The sequence below is a fragment of the Toxorhynchites rutilus genome, chromosome 2 (assembly GCF_029784135.1).
Source record: "Toxorhynchites rutilus septentrionalis strain SRP chromosome 2, ASM2978413v1, whole genome shotgun sequence".
In the NCBI taxonomy this organism is placed as follows: Eukaryota; Metazoa; Arthropoda; class Insecta; order Diptera; family Culicidae; genus Toxorhynchites; species Toxorhynchites rutilus.
In genome coordinates, this window is record NC_073745.1 from 15,948,574 (window position 1) to 15,973,433 (window position 24,860).

The 24,860-nt window shown below is 38.3% G+C and overlaps 2 protein-coding genes across 3 annotated transcripts; one reads left to right on the plus strand and one right to left on the minus strand.

Moving 5' to 3' along the window:
* Positions 1 to 6,972: 6,972 nt before the first annotated feature.
* Positions 6,973 to 15,340, plus strand: LOC129769507 (exocyst complex component 1). The gene is made up of 3 exons (XM_055771826.1): positions 6,973 to 8,938; positions 14,100 to 14,610; positions 14,673 to 15,340. The coding sequence occupies exons 1-3, from the start codon at positions 7,119 to 7,121 to the stop codon at positions 15,018 to 15,020; spliced, it is 2,679 nt and encodes an 892-aa protein (XP_055627801.1). The 5' UTR covers positions 6,973 to 7,118; the 3' UTR covers positions 15,021 to 15,340.
* Positions 15,184 to 16,294, minus strand: LOC129769508 (DNA-directed RNA polymerase III subunit RPC7). Of its 2 annotated transcripts, none has more exons than XM_055771828.1 (3): positions 15,940 to 16,294; positions 15,749 to 15,877; positions 15,184 to 15,664 (listed from the first exon to the last, which is right to left on the minus strand). In XM_055771828.1, exons 1-3 carry the CDS (start codon positions 16,090 to 16,092, stop codon positions 15,308 to 15,310), a joined length of 639 nt encoding a protein of 212 aa, XP_055627803.1. In that variant the 5' UTR covers positions 16,093 to 16,294; the 3' UTR covers positions 15,184 to 15,307. The 2 variants fall into 2 exon arrangements, with proteins under 2 accessions (XP_055627803.1, XP_055627802.1); XM_055771827.1 differs by having other exon boundaries at positions 15,184 to 15,688; positions 15,940 to 16,292.
* Between the last annotated feature and the right edge of the window lie 8,566 nt (positions 16,295 to 24,860).

Here is a 24,860-nt window from a genome sequence, read left to right on the forward strand (position 1 = left end):
AAAGGGCACGTGTACACCTTGTTAGCGAACGCCTAATAACAATGAAATTTATGTTCTGCAAAAGTGCTGCAGGTCAATCTTTGCGCTGATATTTGATGTTTTCATGCAGTCTTTTACAAAAACACAAAAAACTTGTTGTTTATTCCCAGTATTAACAAAGACAATATCAAGTTCAATTGTCCAATGTTGATATTCTAGGCATATCTGTCCCACCATGAATTTTAAGACCGTAATCAAGATTGATCGATTAAAGTGAGGGGATCTTTTCACATTTTATTAAACAACAGTTTACTGCTCATAAAAAAAACCCTGTGTATTGGTAAGGGGCTGTCCACATACCACGTGGACAAAAAAAGCATGATTATAGACACCCCCTCCCCCTCCGTGGACAAGCGTGGACATTTCTTATACCCCTCCCCCTGTTGTCCACGTGGACATTCCTCCTGTTTTGAGGAAAAAATCAAGAAATTCTATTTTTTCGCTTAAATTTCATTTCAAGTTTGTTTCTATTTTCTATTCCATATGTTTATTGATAAAAATTATAGCCTTACCAATGGTAACGATTTGTCTTGAAATCTTCGATGTTTTTCAACATTGTCCGGCAGCTCATTATTTTCTTCCGAATTCCATTCACGTTATCTCATATCAATTTTAAAATACCCTTTGTGATCTTATTCTCGAGTATTTTTATTAAAGCTGGCTGGCTGTTTAAGTTTTCAAAAAATCAGACAATGAAATCAACCACTTTGTTTGAAAACAGAATTTTCTCGTCTAAACATCAATGACTTTCGCTTTTACAGGTTTGGTAGTGCCTGATGGCTATAATGAACCTAGTAAAAACAAAACATCTGCAGTATCATCGTGATCGATGATTCCGTTGACCTACAACCCTTAACTGTTAAATCATGCTGAATATTGTTCTACATCTTTTCGATCATAGATGCACCGTTTTTTCCTGAATATTTCAGCATCCTTCATGCAACTTGAGAATTCCATCCTCTCAGAACTTATGCTATACAGTAAGTTGAAGTTCTTACAAGAATCTTAAATTTAATAGTCTGAAGATGCAATATCTGGTGTGTAAGGCGGGTGGCGTTTTAGAAGTGCCCTAGAAGCGTTCTGGATCGTTGATTTTCATACGTTCAGCTGCTAGCAGTACTTGTTGGAATTCATCGAAACTAGTTGCTTGGTAGAAGCTCATGATACAGATTTTCTTCCAGTCCTACCAGATCCAGCCATAACTTTCTTCAAGCGAAAACCTGCTTCGGGGTTCCATTCACTTGCTAAGATTTTTTGAACTCAACATTGTTATAAATGATTTGCTCTTTACAATTCGCTACAAATATGTATTTCTTCGCATTTATGAAACAAATCGCAGATTGAAATAAGTCCCTTCAAGTGTTTTTCGGTAAAATAAATCCTTATTCCTGAATCCGGTCGGATTTGAAATTAGCACAATGTTGCGTTCTTTAAGAGGGTATTCTAGTCTAAAAATTTAAAAAAAAATCAATTTGTTTTCTTCATATTTCTCTAATTCAGACATTTAAGAATATACCATAGAAGAGACTTTTTGAAAATCTCATTATTTACCAAGTTATAACCATTGTAGTGATGCGATATCTTATCTAGTACGGCTATAACAATTAACTTCAAACGCGTTTTTCTCGAAATATGTTTTTCAAACACGATATCTCAAATTCTACTTATCCGATCTATGTTTATATGAATACAATCTGTATGTATCTTTCTATCGCATGAACCTATAGAAAATAATAATTTCGTAACTTTACTATTTTAAAAAAATCAAGAAACTTAAAAAAAAGTTTTTAACAACATTTGTTCCTTCAAATTTCCGCCATTTTATCAAAAAACACATTTTTAACTTGTCCGAGGTTCATACGATAGTGGCATCTTTACTGATTCAGAATCTGTTCGATTTGTTTGTTTCAGAGAACCAGAAGTGCTGTAATCTTGTACGCCATGGCACAACTTTTTTTGAACCCCCTCACTCGATCAGCTTCTAATTATGAATATATATTTTTCCGTTCAATTTTTGTTTTATTGATATAACAAATAGTGATATAATGGATGGTAAAAATATTCGTCCGAAATTCGTGTTTCTATCCCCCTTAATCTGATCGAGTCAAATCCTATCGGATTGTACAAATATTGCAATTTGTTAAATCCGATCGGGTTCCGTAATATGTTTCATGCATGTTTTTCGTGATGTTTCGTTTCTGTGATTTCGGTGATTTTCGAAATCTGTAGTGAATCTACTAATTCATGTGCATGAAACATTAATCTTTTCTTTTAATTAATCAGCAGTATCAGCATGAACTTTCCAGACAACTCAAAAAAAGCGTATTACAAAAATTACCAGACATCAATGAAGAATAACATCATTGCAAGAAAAAGATTTCCAGAGATACGGCCCGAACACTCATGGAAGAATTTGTTTTTCGTTTCAATGTTCAGAAATCCTTGGGAGTTCTCGAAAACAAACCACCTCCCCCCTCACCCTGGACAAGCGTCGACATTTTCGTTTCGTGTGCTCAAAAAATCAAAATACATCTTCAAATATACCTTAAACAATAACCAAAATACCCGAACACTTCACTTTATTCCTAACATCCGAAAAAAATCACGAAAGTTTATTATTTTTCGACCTTCCAGACAGGGGTCCCATTTAATCGCCAATCGCCTTCCAATTGTCTGAAACCATGCTGAATGGTATGGAAGAGATGCGTGATTAAGTGCAGGTACCTATACCTGACATCCACCGTGTCGTTCATATGTAGGGATACCATCTGGTCGGAGTTGAAAATCAGGACACCTGTCACAGTTACGATTATGACCAAACCATTGTGAGTCTTTGGGGTATAAATAAATAAAAACACGTTGAATTCATTTATTTAACATATTTTTCGGGCGATCCATGCGGTGAAAATACTCCGGAGATGATGGCTTCTGGCTTTTCACGAGCACAGGAGATTTTTTGGCGGTTCCAGAACCATCAAACATCGAGTGCAATAGTACCGAAGTACGATCATGAAACGCAAGAGCTCCTAAATTTTCTGAGCGACTGGATTTCCGAACCACATTGTTCAGCATGAATTTGGAAGTGGATACCAATCGAATATTCTGGTAATATTTCGGTGTTTGGATATGTTTTTCCTAATCAGATCTACCTATAATATTCCATTGTTGATTTCCAACTTCCGTTTCAACAAAATGGCTGAATATAAATACCGCTTAAGCCACCGACACTCATCATAAACCTCATAATCCTTAAGTTCTTTTGTGAAAAAGGGGTACTTCTGGTGCAATGCGTCGGTAAAAAGACACTTTCGTTTAGACCATTTGAAAGAAATTAACTTGGAATATCGAGACAAAACACAAAAATAACACCGTGGCCAATGAGCTTGATCTTGAGCTCGGGTAGAATGTACACTTCGTAGTTGCTCTCCGTGACACGAAATTGCGAAATTGCACACAGAACACACCGAATGACGCTTGGGAGTAGCAAATCATTCTCATTGTGCATGTCTCGGTGAATCGAGCTTTAAATAACCATAGATAACAGCTATTACAACCATCCTCCTTAGAAGCTTTGAACCCTCTGCTCTGGTGCTCAATAGTTTCAGGTTCTTTTTCGGACCTGCTACAATAGAGATTCATCATTCGCAGGTGGAGCTCACACTTCTAATTGAAAATATTGATAGAAATTTTACATTAAGGGTGGAACGATAAAAATTTGGCAACTTAAATTTGACGTTTAATCTTTGAGTGTTCGTTTGAGAAACCTGCTTCATTTAAAGTTTGCTCGTTAGTTCTCAAAATAGCGTCCAAGCAAGTAGACGAGCCTTGAATTGTTTTTCTCGCACAAAGTCCCAGCTTCTGGTACGTGAAACTTGCAAAATTGTTAAATATAGCCAACTCAACTGTAACAAACATGATTAAAAAGACCAAGAAACGTTTATCGACTGCCAGGAAACGTGGATTGAGAAAAAAAAAGTAATTTCAGATGCTGCAGCAACGATGAATAAAGAAACATGCACTTTTAAGCGAATGTAAAAATGGATAATTCAAAACATTGCCCATCGCTTACTACAGGGTCTTTCAGATTAAACGCTCATGCAACAAATTTAATAACTTCTTCAAAAGTGAACCGATTTTCATTTTTGAAAAACGAAAATAAAGCTGATGTGACCACCTCTTTTTCCGATAATGCGTTTTAAACGGTGAACGAAATTCTTGTAATTCATACCATAATACGAGTAGCTGAATATTATCGTCCCGAAGTGGAGAATGCAGTGTTACCATCGACGGAGCGAAAAAAATGTATAAGGAGCTTTTTTTTTGCGTGAGCGTTCAATCTGAAACTCAAACCCTGTACCACGTCACTTGAGGATTTGGACGGACAGAACCAGATAAGAATAGAAAGAGGGAAGGGGAAGGGATGATTTTTGGATTTTTCGGAACTAATACTCATCAACGCACGTCGCGTTGGGTCGGATTCTGGTTTCTGCTCCTGGCGGTGTCCTTCCTGGGCTCCTCAGACGGCTGGTGTTCTTGATGGATGGATATGGATATTGAATGGTGGTACTATTCAAATGAGTGTAAGTCCGAGAGTCAACATCGCTTCTGCGTTCGTGACCGGATTGAGAGTGCTTTATTCAGTAACTATGTTGTTCTTTTATACATGAATTTTTCGTATATATTGCCTCCTTGTGAGGTCTTATCTGCGCCAGAAGGGCGTAACATAAGGGACGGAAAATAAATATACATTCTTAGCCAGACGGACAAACTATTTCATTGCTTTCGTTTTATTACACCCTAATCCAGTTAAGTTTTATCGTTTAGGCGAGCTATTTGGGATTTGTCCCGTCCTTTTTTATTTACAATCGAAGATAAGCTCCGATTCATTGCACTCATCGCATACAGTGCAACGTTCTAATCACACGCTCTATGGCTATGCAATGAATCGCGCTCTACATTCGTGATCTTTGCGGTGACACATTCTTTTTTCGCTACTCATTCTCCTGGTAGAATACTGTCGTAATACTTCTCGTTCTCGGCGTCGAATTTGGCCGCAAATTATAAGCACTATTATCTCGTCTTGAACAAGTGTAATGAATTATGCATTATTCTAAACTAGGTTAATGACGAATAGTATTTATGTTATTGTAAACTCTATGTTAGCCCGCCATGCACCGAATCCCCTTATCGAAGTTGTCGGAGTTAGAATGGAGCGAGATGCTGCGCGTGAAGCAATACAAAATTGTTTATAGCGCATAGATAGGGACAGATGAAACACTGAAGAATAGTCGAAGGAAGTAGAAGAGAAGAATAATTTGAATAAGTGTTTATAGAAAGAAAAGGATCTATACAATGTATTGAGTGGGAAACTATAGTTGGACGAAATATCAAAGTTAAAGGATTCAAGAATTATGATAGGAGCTTGGAATTTAAATTAAATTAAGTTGAAAGGTGAATTTATTAGTGAAATGAAACATATATACTGAAATTTATAATAATTTATAAGTGCTAGAAAAGTTTATTTTATCGTGACAGAAAATTGTTCGGTTTACGGGTTATAAGACCAAAAAATGTAAGCGCGATTTTTAATCCTAATTTATTTATTCATTGAAAATAAAACTATTTACAGTTTTGAGCTGTTACAAACAAAACAGCTGCGAAAATTATAAACCGGAAATCCGAACACTGTATAAATTGAATTTATACAAAATGTATTCTAGCTTTGCAGCTGCGAGTCGGTTGCTATCTGGCCGTATTTCTCTCCCTATTCGAACAATTATGACAGTGGCCAAGCTCATATACTGAGAGTGCAAAGGAACAACGTTGAGAAAGGCAAATTGGAAATTGAGATTCGGTGGTCGGTAGTATACCAGTGAACAAGTTCATTATGGACAAATGACAGACCACTTGACATTACTAGTCAGTCAATAAATACTAAACATTAGAGCTTGTTTCTTACTTGATCATATAATTATAACGTCGAGATTTACTGTTATTTCGATTTTTTTTGGTCAAAATTTCGCGACTACTCAAGCTATCATAATCTGATTTACGTGGGTATACCCTTTCGATCTTCTAAATCAGCAGCCATTCTAATTCATTTATTGCATTTTTACATAACCAAACAATATACTCGATATTATGACATCCTGGACCACAATTACACAAATTGTTAGTAGTGAGACCTACACGATAAAACATGAATTGAGCACAAATTGATTGGACGACATACAATATAATATAAAATTAATGCCTATTATCGGTAAATGGAGAATAATTCATTTCACGCATCAACTCACATTATGAGCTAACGCACGAATTTAGGCAAAAAGATTGTTCGTTGTGTCGGGGAGGAAGCGAGTGGATAGTGCAATTGAAAGAAAACATACCCAATTAAATCGTCAAATCGTTAACTTTTTATTACTATATTCACTTTTCATGCAAAAAAAAAGTTTGGATAAATTTCCTGTCTAATGATATATAACACAACCTATGTCGCAATAACCATTTTGAGTACTATTGGTTTGAAAACTCTTAATAAATCGTTACTTTTTTCGTAGAGTGACCCTCCCTATATAGAAATCAAAGACATAGTCCTATGTCAAAACACAAACTTTGACGTCTTTGTGACACTGGCTGGTAAATAAAAGCCTATGGAGCTGCAATTTTGCTAAGGGTATTTTTTCACGGGAACTAACATTTTTTCAGGAACCACCATTCAAAAATCGAAATAACCGTTTTCATTGGCACTCTAGCGGACAGTGATTATTTTATTAGTTTTTTTTTTTTGATAAAAGCGTATTTATTTACCACTAAAGTAGCGTTTAAATTCTGTTTGACAAATTGACCAGATAAACATCGAAACCCTCAGACACACTTCTTGAATGAACACCCCTAAAGCAATGACATGACGTGATCTACTGCGAAATTTGTCAACAAAAACATTTGCAGAGAGAATCATCTACAGTTTGCATAATTATCAAAGAAACGCTCCGTTCGAAGCTCGTATGCACTCGAATCGCGTCTAACGGGAACAGTGGCGGGTTGTAGGGCTATCGAAGTTCAGAAGCAGACCAACGATGGCCGCCGGTATTAAGTACATCATACAGAAGGAGGTGTTCGATGCACTGGACGAACGAATTCTCTCGGTGTGCAATGTGAGCAAGCTGCTGAAGAAGAAAAAAACATCCTATCTGTGCTTGATTTCGGCCACCAAACCGAGGCTGGTGGTTTCCATTTGTCAGGTGAAGCAGTACGATAAGGGAGTTTGGAAGAAAAAGCGATCCTGGTCGTTGGAGGAGGTGAAGGGAGTTGACGGGCGCAATGAGTCCTCCGAGACGCACGAGTTCGATCTGCATCTGGAGAAGGTTTACCGGTGGTTCGCTGCCAATCTTCACGAGCGGCAGAACTTTATTACGGTGCTGTGGAAACAACTGCAGAAGCATGTCACATCGGAAGTGCAGCCGGCTTTCAAGAATATTCCAAAAACTTGGCTAACGGAACGTTCCCCGGAGAAAGCTTCTATGGATGGGAAGTTCACAGAGGCTGGAGTGACGAGACCCGGGGATGATGAAGAAGACGACGAAGTGGAAAGCGAGGACTTCCATGCGTTGACGGAGAAAGAGGAGACCAATTTGAACAAATTGATTGGGGAGTGTGACTATGCGATTAGTAATGCGGAACTGTTCATGGAGCAGTTGGGAAAAAATCTCCAGCAACTTGATGGGGCGAACATTCAGAGTGTGCTGGCATCGGAGAAGCAGGTGGAAGCTCTGATGGATCAAATCGAAACGGCCATCGTTGAGGCGGAGAAAGTCGAAAAGCGACTGGATGATTACGATGAAATCCTGTGTCACATCCGAGACACAATGGAGAAAATGGGCGAAAAGAATCAAATGATCGAGATTGCCAACACTAACCATGTTAAGTTGTTGCAGGAACTGGAAAAGGTGGTCTTCCAACTGGATCTTCCTCACGTTCACCAGGTGGCGCTGACGGATACTGATTTAACTCCGAAAGGTCTTCCGGCTGCGATAGCCGCCGGCAAGGCTCTGCAAACCGCCATGAACAGTGACATTGATCCCGCGTTACTTCGGTTGACCGCCGTACAAGATCAACGGAAACGTTTCGAGAAGTGGAAAGCCAAATTTTCCCAGACTGTTAGTCGGCATCTGAACAATTTGTTCATTCACTTGGGTAACTTGGGCGACTCCCAAAGTCCACATTCGAGTGACCTATCGCTGCCCAAACACAATTCCGTGCACAAGGAGTTGTCGGCGTATGCGGAGTTGATGCACTGGATGAAAGCGATGGACCGTAAGACGTACGATGCGTTGATTAAGGTCTATACGAGTTCGTTGAGCAAGGTTTACGATCGCGACATTCGAGTCTTCTTCGAGACGGCAAAACAAGCCATTTCAGTGAAGCGATTTGGCTCACGAGAGGATCTGAACAGTAGTTCGATGAGTAACAAGTTGAAGCTGGGTCAGCAAAGTAACAAACCACCTTCGCATCCGTACGGAATATTGGGTATAAATCGGGAGCAGTGGAGCGCTGGGGCAGAGCCAGCAGAACGGCAGAAGTTTGACTCGATTTTGGAGAAGGTTTTGGCCGAACTGGAACCGGTTGCGCTCAGCGAGCAACACTTTTGTATAGCATTTTTCCAACTGGATGTGATAAGTCCGACCGGAAAGAATACTCAGACGACACTCGACGCTTCGACCGCTATACAGGAAAAGGAGAAAGATCGAGACGAGCGGGATACGGCACTGGCAATTCCACAGAAACGCTTGGACCGGCAAATCAACGAAGACGTTCGACGAATGATGGGAGAACTGTTTGGTAATCTGGAACAGGAGTTGAACAGTTTTATCCTCAGCTTCGAAAAACTGGACAGTTAGTAAGTGTTTTCTTTTTTAAATCGTTTAATTTTAACAGAATCAGCTACATAAGTTTAAAGGATACAAATTCTAAATCTAATTTTAGTTCTAAAGTATATTCATAATTCTGCTTATTCTACGGGTAAAAGAATGGGGCACCGATTACTCGCGAACGAATCGAGGTTAGTAGGGTGACCAATTTTTTTTATGGAGAGGAGGGGACGTAAGGAAATTTGATGATTACACGCGGAGATCGATAGTTTTGAAGAAAAGATAGATTTGGGATGCGTAATCAAGGTCAATGCACCCCGTGTTTGGACATGAGTCGGGAGAAGGTGCGAATAAAGTCCCGACTCAAGTCCAGACTTTTGAACCATGGTTTGAGGCTAACCTTAGGAATAATCGAGTGAAGCCACTGATCCAATTCATATATATCGCCTTCAATCGTATCACCTTTGCTAATGAGTCAGCCTTCTCATTACCCGGAATTGAACAATGTGAAGTGACCCAGACAAAGGTAATGATATAATAGCTTCTGGATAAAACACTCAAAATTTATCGTTGCGTCCCAAGGAAGTACGGCAATTTACTAATAACTAAATAATTGGATAGGATTTAGATTTAGGACTAGGATGGAGCGAGTGGGGTAGTTTCGTTTGATGAGGAGGGAAGGAATCAAACAGAGATATCATTTATTTTGAGAAATTGGTAAAGAGAAAGCATAAGGTTGAGGTCGCGATTAGCTAAGATGTCTCTAACCGGTAATTCAGATTGCCTTCCTAGAGCTCTAAGTGAATCCGATAGATGAGCCCTAGCAGAATGAAAGTTCATACAGGACCAGACCACATGCTCGAGGTCATGATAACCATCGCCACAAACGCAAATATTACTATCAACGATCCCAATGCGATAGAGATGTGCATCTAACAAGTAATGATTCGACATGAGGCGGGACATCACGCGAATGAAGTCCCGACCTACATTCAATTCTTTGATCCATGCGTTTGTCGATACCTTGGGAATAATTGAATGTAACCAGTGATCCATATTATCTTCATTCCAATTGTGTTGCCAATTGGAGAGTATATAACTACGAGGAGAACAAAAAAATCATTATTTGTCGCTCGACAAGGATTCAATTTTCTCCTAAACGTGATAGATTGTAGCCTTTTCCGCAACGTACACCGAGCAGGGATCTCTCAACCTATAATAGGCACTGAAATTTTCTTTAAATATGCCAAAACCAGTGATCAATCAGTAAAAAACATTCTATCAGAACTTACTTCGCCAAAATTAGGAGAAAACATCCGTGGGATAAACACAAAACTTGTATGTTCTGGAATATCGCGTATTTCTTGATACATGGTAAAATTTATGATGCTTGGCGAAGGTTGCAAGCTCTGGATTCAATTGAAGAAGTTCTTCGAAATTATCAATTACCAATGGATTCATAATCTTACAGCGAATGAGATATCTGTATGAAAATTCTATACATCAAAGAGGCATAGGAAGTACTCTAGCCAGAACCTCAAGACTCATCGTATGAGTCGATTGCATGCAACCTGAAGCAATACGCAAGCAACGATATTGTATTCGCTCCATCTTAAGAATATGGGTCTTAGCTGCCGTTCGGAAGCAAAAACTACCGTACTCGAGGACCGATAATATCGTTGTTTTGTAAAAACTTACGAGGTCTCCTGGATGATCATCCCACCATGTTCCAGTTATTGTCTTGAGGAAGTTGATTCTCTGTAAGCATTTCTGTTTCAGATACGCAATATGTCTCCCCCAAGTACATTTCGAATCGGAATAGACACCAAGATATTTGAAATTCAAAGAGTGGGTTATTGTTTTGCCGAATAAATGAAGCGGAAATTTTGCGGGTTTGTGCTTTTTAGGAAAAACTGCCATCTCTGTTTTCTCCGTAGAGAATTCGATACCCAGCTTGATAGCCCATGTGGACAAATTGTCCGAAGTATCCTGTAATGGTCTTTGCAGATCGGCGGAGGAGGATCCCCTAATGGAAACCACTCCATCATCTGCAAGTTGACGTAGCGTGCAATTTTCGATGTCATTAACATAAAAGTTATATAATAGGCGGCTCAAACACGAACCTTGTGGAAGGCTCATATAGCTTAGTCGGGAGGCCGCCAAATTTCCATGAGCAAAACTCATGTGTTTTTCTGACAGCAAATTGTACAAATAATTAATTAAAGTTGGCGAGAGTCCACAATTATGAAGTTTATCTGATAATATATCAGATAATAGAAACAGAATCAAAAGCCACTTTGATATCAAGAAAAATCGAAGCCATTTGTTCTTTACGTGCAAATGGTATTTGAATTTCAGACAAGAGCAACGCTAGACAATCATTCGTTCCTTTACCTCTTCTGAAACCAAACTGCGTATCTGAAAGCAAATCGTTCGTTTCAACCCATTTCTCTAAACGAAATAGAATCATTTTCTCCAGCAATTTACGAATGCAGGATAGCATTGCGATTGGCCTATAATAATTGTGGTCGCAGGCTGGCTTGTTAAGTTATCGTATGGTTATAACTCTAACTTGTCTCTAGTCGCGCGGAACAATGTTTAGCTCTAGAAATTTGTTGAACAAGTTCAGCATGCGTCTTTTGACATAATCGGAGAGATCATATCCACTCCAGGAGCAGAGTTGTTACACGGAAGAAGAGCAAATGAGAATTCTACCATTGACAATTTTTCATATTCGCTTTGAAGCGGAATGTCACGTACGATATTTTGTGCTGGAACGGAATCTGGGCAAACCTTCCTCCAAACTGTAGATCCAACGTTCAGAGTATTTCTTACTTTCGTTATTGTGGCGTTATTGTCGGAACCCCGCATTCTCCTAGTCGTTTCCCAAAGAGTGCTCATAGCGGTCTGTCTCGATAGGCCATTGACGTACTCTTGCCAGTACCCACGTTTCTTTGCTCTTGTCAAATTCTTAAGTTTGCGTTTCAGGGCAATGTATGTTCGGAAACAGCCCATCGTCCCTTGTTTTCGGAATTCCTTGAACGCAGTCGATTTTTCAAGATAAACTTTGGAGCACTCTTTACCCCACCATGGGGATGGAAGACGGCGTCTAAATTGAGAGGTAGGAACACGTTTTGTTTGGGCTTGTAGAGCGCTCTCATAAATCAAGCCAGAAATAAAATTATATTCTTCGTGAGGAGGTAAGCCATGAACCGAGTCAATAGATTCAGAGATTATTTCTCGAAATTTCATGCAGTCGATATTTTTCGTTGAGTCACACGGAATAGATAAATGTATAGGAAGATGATCACTACCATGGGGGTCTTGGATTAGCTTCCATACGCAATCCATCAATAAAGAAGAGGAGCAAATTTGTGTGTGATTTGGTTTCACAAGACAGTAGCAGAACTATCTTCACCAAGGATGAAAGCTAAGCTAATCAAGACCGGAAATACCAATAGAAAGAGCTTCTGTTGAGAACAGCGCAAAGCGGAGATAAGTTTGTGTATATTTAGTTGCTTCAAGTCAACTGTATATGGCTTTGTGTGCGCACGTGCGTGCTTCATAACTCGTATGTACAAATAGCATCTTCGTTACGCTTTGTATCTGCACCCATGTTGATTGGCTCTGTCGCGATGCAACAATCATTTAAAATTTTGATGTTATGATGGACGGTTGTTTGCTGACTTTTGAGGCAGATATTCAGACTATTTTCTTCATTCGAAGCAGTTAACATCGCTTGTTTTCCGTCATCATAATGATTTCGTTGGTGCCTTTGACATTGCATCAATGCATCGAACTGACTGCCTTCAACAAGGATGGCATTTGCTCTAATCTTGATCATAATGAAGCAACGCAACTCTTTTAGAGGTTATTGATATTAACAGACAGAATTTATTTCGTTTATTTAGTCACCAAGAAAGTAAATGTCGCTCTAGAATTTTATATGTGATTGGGTTTCGCTTGCCAGTAGCAAAACTTTCTCCACTAAGGGTAACAACTGCGCTTATCTCGAGCATGAGAAACTAATGCAACTTTTTTCGAGGCCAGTAATATGAACAGAAGCGTTTCTTTTGAGAATGGCACGAAATGATGAGAAGTGTTTATATTCTTAGTCGCTTGAGGACACCAATGTATGGCTCTGTATAAATACTATTCTGAGCCCTTGTTTGACTCTGGTTGGTTTACGGTGCACGAACGATGTCTAGAGGTGCGATTCGACTGAGACAATACTAAATAACATTGACCATTGTCTACGTCATGGGATGGGATAAATACTCGATATTCGGGAGTGAAATGCTTATCAGCAACCATGTTGTTTGCTTGCGTTCGGTTAGACACGACAATTCTCAGTTTATTCGGTCTAACTTTACAAATTTCGGAGAAAGAGGTGTATTTTGTCAGACCTATCATAATCTGAACGACCTGCATGGCTTTACCATTCGATCTGGACCGGAAGAAAACAACCCAAGGACCAGTGCCAGGTGCATTGTCCTGATAAACTCTGACACGGGGAGCGAAAACAATAGAAGAGGAATGCGAGAGATCGCTGATTGGATAAAAGTATTAGAGGAATCAAAAGAGAGGTTTGCATTTTTTTTTTCGAGGGATGCTTGGTAGGATGAGGTGACTCGTCCGCGGAAGAAGTATTTCCCGATACAGGAGTCCGTTTGAGGAATTTATTACTCCCTGGTTGAGAAAACGAGAGGGAGTCTGAAATATCAATGTCATCACTATCCTCATCAATGGATCACTATCCTCCCCTTTCCGCCATTCTTAGAACGAACGGTTTTTACGTATAAGGGTGGGTTTAGACTAGTGATATATTCATGTGAAGAAATATGATGAGATTTATAGAAATCGCATCAACCGTTTACACTAGCGTGAACTTCTATAATGAATATATTAATTTTCGGTGAATTCATTCACCTGAAGTAGAACTGCATCCAACTTTAGTGATTTCTCACCAGTGAGAAATTCACAAGCGTTTATATATGCTGAATTTATTTAAGTTATATATACCTCGAATAAGTGTATCATATTTATTCTCAACCGTTTACACCTATTTTCACGTGAATAAATCCATCTATAGCTATAGATCTCCCTAATGTAAACCCGCCATAAAATTATTAGAAAGGGTATTTCTTATGACCTAAAATGTTTGAACACTCAATTCTTTTTCTTCCGCAGTTATTCGCTATACGTACTGGTCCGCCTAACACAGCATGTGATGTCCGCCCAAGACGCCAAGTCGTTCCTCAGCATGACGTTCGCTTCCGCTTTGATCCATGTGAAGCGAAATTTTGACAAATTCATGAATCTACAGCTGCAGTCCATTCAGGAGGCCAAAGTGCCCAAGCGTTCCAAGTGTGGGCTGCTTCCGTACGTGGAGAACTTTGAAGAATTCGCTGTGACGGCGGAGTCGATTTTCAAGAAAACCGAACGTCGTAATGATTTGGACAAATGGTATCTCAAGCTGGTTGAGGCGATCTTCGAATACATACCGGTGAATGCGGTGGACCACTCGAAAACGCCCCATCAGGTGGTGAAAATGGAAAATTACCACCGGATGCACTCATTGCTTTCCCAGCTCAAGGTTGGTGTGCTTGAGCAACTTAAAAAAGAGGCTAAAGTGAGATATAATGATGCGTTGAGAGCCTACGTTACCAAGTACTTTGGGCGTCCGTTGGAGAAATTGAACGTGAGCTAAAGATGACTATTTCCTTTAAACATTACCCCCTCATGTTTTCGAAACTTTTACAGCAATTTTTCGAAGGCGTCCAGCAGAAGGTTCAGCAAGGGGTTAAGGAGACCGAGATTAGCTATCAGATGGCTTACTCGAAACAGGAACTTCGCAAAGTGATCTCTCAGTATCCAGCGCGCGAAGTTAAGAAAGGCCTAGAGCAGCTGTACAAGAAGGTGGAGAAGCATCTCTGCGAGGAGGAGAACCTCCTGCAGGTAGTTTGGCGTGCAATGCAAGAGGAATTCATTGCTCAGTATAACTCGTTGGAGCTCTGGATCCAGCGCTGCTATGCGGGAGCGATGATAACCCTTGATTTTACTATTAAAGACATATTGGACTTTTTCTCCGAGATTGCGAGATCGCACTAGAATGTGTGTGATGAACTATTCCAGATTTATACAGCCTATCGAGCTAAGTTAACAATTAATATATTTATATATATATATATATATAAGTAATGTTTTGTTGCACCATTTATACTTATCGTTATATTTACACAGTTCATAGAGCATTGTGCAACCGGTAATGAAAAAAAGCTCTCCCACCGAGAGAGTCAGTAGCAATGCAAGCTATATCAATTATTTAGCTTATTACCTACATTTTAATCATTGTATAAAAGTTATAAACTAATAAATAGAAATCTGTTCCGCTTGCTCTAGTAAACAGGCCCATCGTCGAGATTGTCGTCCTCTTCATTGTAAGCTTCCCCGTTGTCGAAGTAATTGTTTCCGTAATCGTTCTCATCGTCCATTTCCTCATCCACAACCTCTTCGTCCAACTCATCGTCATCTTTCTCATCGTCGGAATCGTTACTCTTCTCCTTCTTAACTTCCGAGTTGCGGCCGGACGATTCCTTCTGCTCCAAAGCGCTCAACTTTGCATTTATGTCCTCCACTTTGGCGCGTTTGGCATTTGTCGATCCAGCAGCGGTTCCAGCGTTTTTCCCCCGTTTGTACGACGGCCGCAACTCAGCTGGCATCATGCTCCATAGGAAGTCTCCTTCCTGCTTTCGCTTAGAATTATTCTCGATTACTTTCTAAAATCAGCGTGACTGATCTGATAAAATTTAACAAACCCATGCGGTAGTTACACTTACAATGACTTTATCGGTATATCGCTCCACCGGTCCTCGGCAGCTGTTCGAAGCGCTATAGTAGGGAGATTCTCGCAGGTGAGATATGAAATCCTCCTTCCACAGAATTTTATAATCACGATCCGGATTGCTCTGGAGTAAGTTGGGAGAAAATTCGAACAATAACATCTTTAGAAAAGGGTTGCTAAAAATACCTCCAGTGGAACAGGTTTCGATAGCAGTGGTGGGTAAGCCGGTGGTGGTGCTGCAGAGGACACCGCTTGCATATCATTTCTCGTTACACCCATGGATTGCAGCTGCTCTTGGGTGAGCGAACCGGTGGCCTTCCCGCGACCACGACCAGCCATAATTATATAAGGATTCACGAATTACTTTTTAAACTGTGCTAATACTGCAATCATTCGAAATGAACACGTTTTTCTGTGAAGAAAACACTACCGCATTATAAACAGAACGACCTGAAAAAGTGACCGGCACTGAGCAGAGGTAAACAGAGGTAAGCAAATCAGCTGCGTGTTGACAGATGAAATAGGCTGCCGTTTTCAATATGGTACTTTTGCTTTTAGCTCTTTTAGCTTCTTGAGTGCGAGGGGCGATCGAATTGAAATAAATGTTCAAATAATTATCATCTACATTACATCAATTTGAATTCTATTATGCAGATTTTGAAGAATTCTCGCGTAACTTTTGAAAAGGTCCTATGTAACAAATGTAAACAAATCGAGTTAATGGATGCACGCTATTAGTTTTCAATCATTGAATGCATCACAAAAACAATCGTTCACGTATCTACCTTCTTCATCTTTTAATCGCCAATGCAAAAAATATCCAATGTACAGATTCGGATTTGAAGCTCTCGGCTGTTACTTCAGACGCCTCTTTCCTCCGACGCTCGAAACGTCCGAAGTAACAAAGCAATCAAAACAACACGAAGTCGTACTTCGGTCGTTTTGAGTTTTTGTTTTTTTCAGGTGTTGTTATCTATGTCAGTGCAATTCAACGAGTGATGACAATAATAATCTGTCTTTAGAATGAAATGCTGATGTTTCGATTGTTCTTCAGTAGTTAGTTTCAAATTCTTATCGTGAAACGTAATATGTCCAATGTGCAAACAGGGGCAGTCAAAACGTCCAATGTAACATTTTTCGCTCCGAGGCTTCAAATTTAAGCTCAAATCACGGAACAACTGTTACGATTGGTTTTTCAGAGTTATTATTGACTGCTAGTGGTAAAAGTAGTGATAAAGATCGATACCTTTTAAGACAATTCGCGGAATAATGTTCGGGTCTTCAAGTTCATTTTTCTCGAGTTGACGAAAATGTTACATTGGACCTTTTCAAAAGTTACGCGAGAATTCATTGAATATACAAATCGTAATGTACAAATCGACTATTGTAACAATTTTTTTGAAATTTTCATTCGAAGAAAAATGCTGCTGTACCATACTTGTTTACCGAAAAAAATACAAATTATTTGAATAAAACAACTTTCTACAATTGATTTTGACGTAGTACTACGTCTTTCATTAAGGGTGCCAAATCAGAAAACAGGTCACGTTTATATGAAATAAAGTTAACGTTAATAACTATTTTTGCCGCGAACGGATTCTTGCGATTTATATACCAAACGAATCGGAAATTCCCTAAGATTTGTTTGAAATGTTATACATTAAAATCCCATAGTCTGTATATGGTTAAAATTGATGAAAAATGGGAGGCGTTCCCATTTGTTCTGTCCATTTGTGTACTTTCCCGGAAAGAGCTGTCAATAACGAGCAACTTATCGACGAGCAACGAAGGAAATCGACTGAACAACATCGTTGCTGGGCGAGCTGGACGGCGAGGGATCGAATGCCTTTCTCAAGGCAATAGGGATGAAGGAGCAATATGACGGATAAAGTAAAGTTTTCCAATGGCCTTTTTGAAGGTTAGAGACGAATGAACTGAAGAAGTTTATAGTCTCAAGCATGGAAGGAAGGCGATCTTTCAGTATCGTTCTGTATTCAAAGCAATGACAATCGCTTGTTCTATCTTGTTTTGCGTCATCACATGTCTTCGTTTCGGATTGAGCTGTGGACGGACCAAATTACTCACTCGCTGATGTCTATAGCATTGCATCATTGCATCAAACTGACGCCATTGCATTAAGGTTCTGAGCTACACAATTGTGTGGGGAATCATCAAGCTAGGCTATCGTCAGCTCACCAAGAAAATAAATGTTCTGGAATTTGGTTAGTGATTTGGTTTCGCATGATGGTAGGAAAACTCTCTCCACAAAGGATGATAGCTAAGCTAATGTAGACTGACAATATTAACAGAAAGGGCTTCTGTTGAGTAGAGCGCAGAACGGAGATAAGTGTGTGTATATTTAGTTGCTTTAACCCATCGATATATGCATATTTGTGTGCGTACGCTCGTGCTTCATAACCCGTACGTAAAAATAGTGCATCTTCGCTACGCTGAAACCCCATTTGTATCTGCTCCCGTGTGCATTGGCTCTGTAACGATGCAACAATCGCCTATTTTTTATGCTACGATTGCCGATTGTTTTGTGTTGCAAATTATGCAGTCGTAATGATAAATATAAACAAGGAGGGGAGATAGCGGGAGGGAAATATTTACGCTAGGGCATTAGTAATGAATCTCTGCTGAGGCAAATATTCAGCCTTTTTCTAAGCAGTTAACATTGTTTGTTTTCTGTCATCAATGCATGGTGAAGCAGGTGTTAAAGTTGTGCACCAAAAAAGTTATTCAATAAGTTATATTAAGTTATTAATTTATTTGGGCTCGTGTGCCAGTCGCAAAACTGCTTTCAAATAGGATTGTATTTGCGCTAATCTTGATCATAATGAAGCAGTGCTACTCAAGGTTGTAGAGATTAACAGATAGAGTTTATTTCGTTTATTTAGTCACCAAGAAAGTAAATGTCGTTCTGGAATTTTGTATGTGATTTGGATTCGCTTGCCAGTAGCAAAACTTTCTCCACTAAGGATGACAGCTGCGCTTATCTCGAGAAAAGGAATGGTCTGCGAGCACAAGAATGAATCATCAAACAATTATCATCAAATGATTCTACAATTAAAAAAAACATTTCAGAGCGACCAAACTGGTAGAATGATTATTTCAAAATTTTCGTTGCTTTATAAAATAATATCCGCAGTCATGAACAAGCGACTTGAATTAAAACACAGCGTAGTTCAACGTCAACGTCAACGTAGATCAACGCAACCTCCTATATTTTTTTTTATCTTTATGGAACTTTCGATACCATCTTGACAAAACGAAGTTGCTAATTTGGTCATCCATTCTCCGACATTTTTACCAGTACCTATGCAAAAGTTTTAAGCGGACCTTACACGATCAATACGGCCATCAATATACAGTAGAACCTAGATTATCCGTGAGTGAATGATTAGAGGGGTATCCTTGAATTTATCCTGGAGTAGAAAGCTCTAGAATACGCGTGACCACAGTGCAAGTCGGAAGAAATTTCTTTGACCAAAAATCTTCCGTCCAGAACGGGAATCAACCTCGATTCCCCGGCATTATAATGTGGGTCGCTTACCACTCGGCTATCCAACTATCATAGGCTACATTGGCTACAGGCCATTGCAAATGCTTAGAATATTTGTATCAATATTGACTCCAAACAATGAACATTAAACACGACAGCTGAGATTCATGATTTTTGAATTTATAGGAAACAAAATGCATTCGGCTTGGGAAATAGAAATGAAAACTTTAGCTTATTTTGTCGATGCTAATCGAAACCTCATTTAAAAATTAGCAGAAAATGTTTGTTTGTGTACAAAACACAATACGCTTGTGCTCGTTTTGTGAACTCTATCCGATACAACGAACAGCGAAAGTTTTATTTATTTTATACGCAAAACGCTTATTTTCGAATATAGTACCAGCATCTGGTATTCATCCACTCAAATTATTGAGAGAATGCAGAAATTCAGACGCTTGTGATCAGTCCCTCTTTTACACGCTTCAGGTAAACAATCCCCCTTCCGTTTTCTTCCGTACAGTTTTCATATACCACTCCTCTGATTAACTTAGTGACCAAACGGGCTCACTTAGTACCATAGACTCGCTTTGGCGAGTATGGGTTTTCGGGAAGAAAAACACAATTTCAGAATTTAGATTATGAAAAAATTATGACTTTTCTAACTATGTCAAATTATTTTAATTAAATTTTTTTACAATTCATAACTATTTTAAGCCATGCTAAGCTGTGCACTCAGTCATTGCTTCATAGAAATATTTTGTCATTTGACTATTTCTTTTCATACTTCTGCTGCCAACTATTGACGGTATATTAACCGTGTAAGGTGACAAAACATTGATTGAGGTCAGATCGAAGTCCGGATGGCAAGATATTGAAGACAATTTTACTGATAGACTGATAGTGTTTGTGCAGTGTTCTTTTTTGATATGTCCGAAAATATGTTTAAAAATAGGATTAAGGATTAATCGGTTTAAGTTCAGTCTGTGGAATTGTTCATTAACATTCGAGACGTTGCAAATAAATAGTGTAAAGTGCCCATTTTGCCATCTTACACGGTCAATATCGCCATTAACCCGGGACAACGAAAATATCCGCGATGACTAGTGGCGACATTCGAGTTTGGGATCCAAACTATTCTCCATCACATCAAAAGACTCAAAGACTATTTTTAATTAGTAAAATTTAATGTAAATTTCACCTTGGCATTATTTAATTACTTGAAGTATGTAGTCCTAACCTACCTTACCTAAATTTCCCGATATTCCTACTAATATTCATTATTATAATATGAAATTAATGTCAAACACAATTTTCGTATAGAAGTTGCAGAAAAAAGTGATTTGCATTCTCATAGAGTACTAATTTGATTCGGAACAATTAATTTTCTGTAAACTATGAGATTATTTTATTATTGAATTAATTTAAAATTCGTGTTTCTTTCTCAAAAACACATCATAATACTCACTTCACAAATACAGGCTGTTCGTTCAGTTTCAGAGATGCCAGTTTTTTTTAGTTTGCGAAAGTTTTATTGTTTACATGCAAATGTTTTTATTCTAAGAATAAGATTATATGAGAGGCTTAGAAGAAAAAAGGTGTAAGTGACGGGTTCGAGTTCCTTTTCAGCGACTCTCCCTTTTGGTCATAACTTAGCTACAAACCCATTCCGAGCAGCCGAGTTATTCACGAATGGAAAGTACCGTATTTTGCTATTCAAAGTATCAGTTTTCCAAACCAAATACTTTCATTTATGCTTCCTGGAATTCCAGAAGTTTATAAAATTCAATTGCAATCGCAACGAAGACTAACAAAAATGAAACGTCTGCAAATTTACAGACACGCTTGCAAATCTGGCAACTCAGTCTCAAAGTCCGTAAGTTAAAACGTCAACATCATGCATTTATATGAAATGTCACGATATTGATGCTCGAAAATCACAAAAATCCGGATTTTCTGTGTTCAGCTGCCATTATGCTCTCAAATGTCACCATATTGACAATAATATTGGCCATGTAAGGTCCGCTTTACACTAGAGCTGCATCAATGTTTTCTTGAAAGTTTATTGTCCAGTGTTATCGCGAAGAAGAATGAATTTGTGCTTGGCTTATTTTTTACAACAACTCATCACACGCGAGACGACGTCAGCAGGGCTTGTCAATTCCAAAACTAAGAAATTAAATAGATTTTTTACTTGCTCCTTTCACTTCAGCCATTCATTTTCGATTGATTTATTTCTGTTTATGTTGTTGAGGTGTAATCGATATATTCTCCACTCATATTAAAACATCGATTCGTTTATTTCGTTCATTTGTGATGCCGTTTTCTTTCAATTTGAGAAACAGAAGTTTTAAATGACGAATAAAACTTCTCAAAAGGGATCTATTTATTTGCATCGTCAAAATACTTTATTTCGTATGTGAAACAATGCTCGCAGTTATTCATTTGTTTCTTTTTTTTGACGTAGAACTGCGTCTTTCAGGAAGGGTGCCAAATCAGAAAACAGGTCATGTTTTTATGAAATAAAGTTAACGTGAATAACTATTTTCACAGCGAACAAATTCTGATACTTTGCACACCAATGGAATCGGAAATTCTCTAAGATTTGTTTGATATACTATACAGTACAATCCACTAATGTCTAAACAGTTTAAATTAATGAAAACTGGAAGCATTCCCATTTTCCCATACATTAGTTCTGCCGATTTGTGTGCATTCCCGAACAGAGCTTTCAATAACGAGCAACTGATACATTCGTTTCTGCCCGTTTTCAATATATTTAGTTTCAATATGCCATCCGCGATTTGGAGCCACACCACTTCTCGTTTGGTGGTCATCGAAGCAACATGGTTGCCGAAAAGCGTCGAGTGGGAGAGGATTGTTTTCTTGTCGGGTGAAGGAGGAGTATGGAACGGAGTTTCTTTCCACAAGGGCCCTTCTCAAAGCTAGAGGCGGAAACCAAAAATAAAATAGAAAGAAAACACAGAAGCGAGTGAGCTGGCATAACACAACGAGCGGATATCATTCATGCCTAATGCTGATTTCACACACATACACACACAGCTCAATACAAGGAGAGGAACCCCTCTGTATCGAGGTGTGCTACAACAAAGAAGAGCTGCATACAAGAATTTTTCGTGCTAGTGGGGATATGGAAGAGTATCCAGAATTTTGAAATATATACATATATACACTGCATTTATTTAGATATATCATGAAAGAATGCTTTCAAATTCCAGTCGTTGCATGTTGTGGGGTTCGATCACAATTCAAGCGGAATATGTGAGCAAAAGGGTTCATAGTTTGTGATCGATATCTGAGAGGGAAGGTGAAAGTCTGATGCGAGTTGAACCAAATAAACGATAAGTGCTGATAGCTTTCGACTCTACTCGACTCTTTCGAGTCACTGAAATTAAATAGCTAAAAAGATATTACAAAAATTTCGATGCACTCTAAAATAATATCCAAAGTGGTAAACAAGTGGATTAAATAATATAATTCAATAGTTCTACGTCGAAAACTGCCCTAGATACAACCCATTACATTTTTTCATTTGATCGAACCAAATGAACCGAAAAAAAACGTGGGATTAAAAAAGGGAATGTTATCGAGAATAGTTTCCACGTTTATTAACCCTCCTGTACTTGCGTGCAAAATCATAACTCATATACTCGCGCACGGTGTCACATACCGAAAGTTGATCTTCTCTGTAATGTTGCTATTGTGTATTTTTCAGGCTTTATTGGCATTTATTTGAAGAAGAAGGTATAATTGAATGAATAAACTCCAGAAAATATGTTTTCTTCGTTTTGATTCAGTTTTAATAGTCATCTAATTCAGCCTCCTCAAAACAGAGTAATTTTTGATTCTCCAATATAAATGACGAAATTCGAATTGTTACCTGTTATTAATAAAAAGTAAGCAACTGAATATAATTCATGAAAGTATAAAAAGCTAGAAAATAACAATGTATTTATCGATTGTGGTTTCATTGGTATAAGAATCAGAACATACCATAACTGCATGCTCGAGACAAACATATTTTTCACATTTTATGCAGTTTAAGCGTGTTTTTCGGATCTTTTTTTCGAAGAAAAGAATGAATAACGAACTTCTAGATAGTTACCAGATAATAAAGGTTCAGGAATTTCAAGTTTTCATATTTCTAATATTCTTTGTCTCTGTGTTTTTGGTACACAGAAACTCAATTCCTGTTTTTTTTTATGGGGCATAGAAAGATGATATAAAAGGATTCCTAAGAAATTCTTGCGACTTGTTTCCTTGTCGATATTGTTCAGCCCACATATTTAAAAAAAATATATTAGCGAAACTGTAACTGTAAAAAATAACCATAAGTCATCGATTAGTTTATAGTTTACAGTTTTCAGTATTCTTCTATAAGTGCAATTCTTTCACAAGTGTGTATATGTGTGACCACTGTATTTAGCGAATAACTATACGCAAGTCATTTTTGTTTTGATTTTACACGTATAAATCTAACGAAGAATATATCGACGAATAATATATGAATCCGTTCAATCCGGTGACAAAAAGGACTAAAATAAAAAAAAAATAGTCCGGTGATAATCTTATGCATTGTATTCAATAAACATTCTACGCCACTAACATTAATTTTTACATTTTATTGAATAGTGTTATAAAATAGGACAAAAGCCACTTATCCAAAAAAGTTACTTCTATACTCGCGTCGGTGTGCCAGACCGAAAGTGGTAAAAAAGTGACACACGTCCCCTTCGCACCAATACATGCAACACGCTAAATGATGACGAACGACGAATAACGCAGCTAGAGAGAATCACAAAGTCGTAGTGTTGATGTTTTTTGAGAAATGAACGAATTATAGATTTCTCGGTCTCACAGACCTATGCGCGAGCATAGGAGTGTTAAACGCAAATATGATGGGGAGCAGGGTTACCATATATACAGAGTAATCTGTATTTCTACAGATTTTTCTGACTTTTCAAAACCAAAATCTGTAGTTTCAGATTACAGATTTTTTGGGTTTCATACAAATTTTGCAGATTTTATAGAACAACGTTCCAATAATAGTTATGAATTGATGTCAATAATATTTTCCTCGCCTCACCTATTTTATATAGCATTTCCTAGACCAGACCTTCTTTAACACGTTGAGCCCCGAATTTTTGTTGCTGCGCTCTCCTTTCAGCCCTCATCAAGAACATTTGCACAATATCAGTGTCGGTCCCAATTCCCAAAGATACTTATTGTATACGAGGTCTGCTCAAAAAGTATCGCGATCATCGAATTTAGGCGGGTTACGTATATTCGATTCTTGATTTTTTTATGGCATTATGTTGCTACTCATGCCTCTCACTTATGCTGATAAGTGAAATGGTTTTCGGAATGGCTCAAGAAATAAACTTTACGATTAAAGAAAGAACACGTGTTTATTAAACATATACTAGTTTTGGAATGGATAAAATACGAAGGTTAAACTGACAGCTACAGTACACACCACAGTAGCGGCGGTTGCATTAGAGACAACTGTGCTGCCAGAGGTTGTTCTTTAACATCCAGTACGTTTTCGATTTGTGCCTATTGCAAAAATGGATCAAAGAATCTG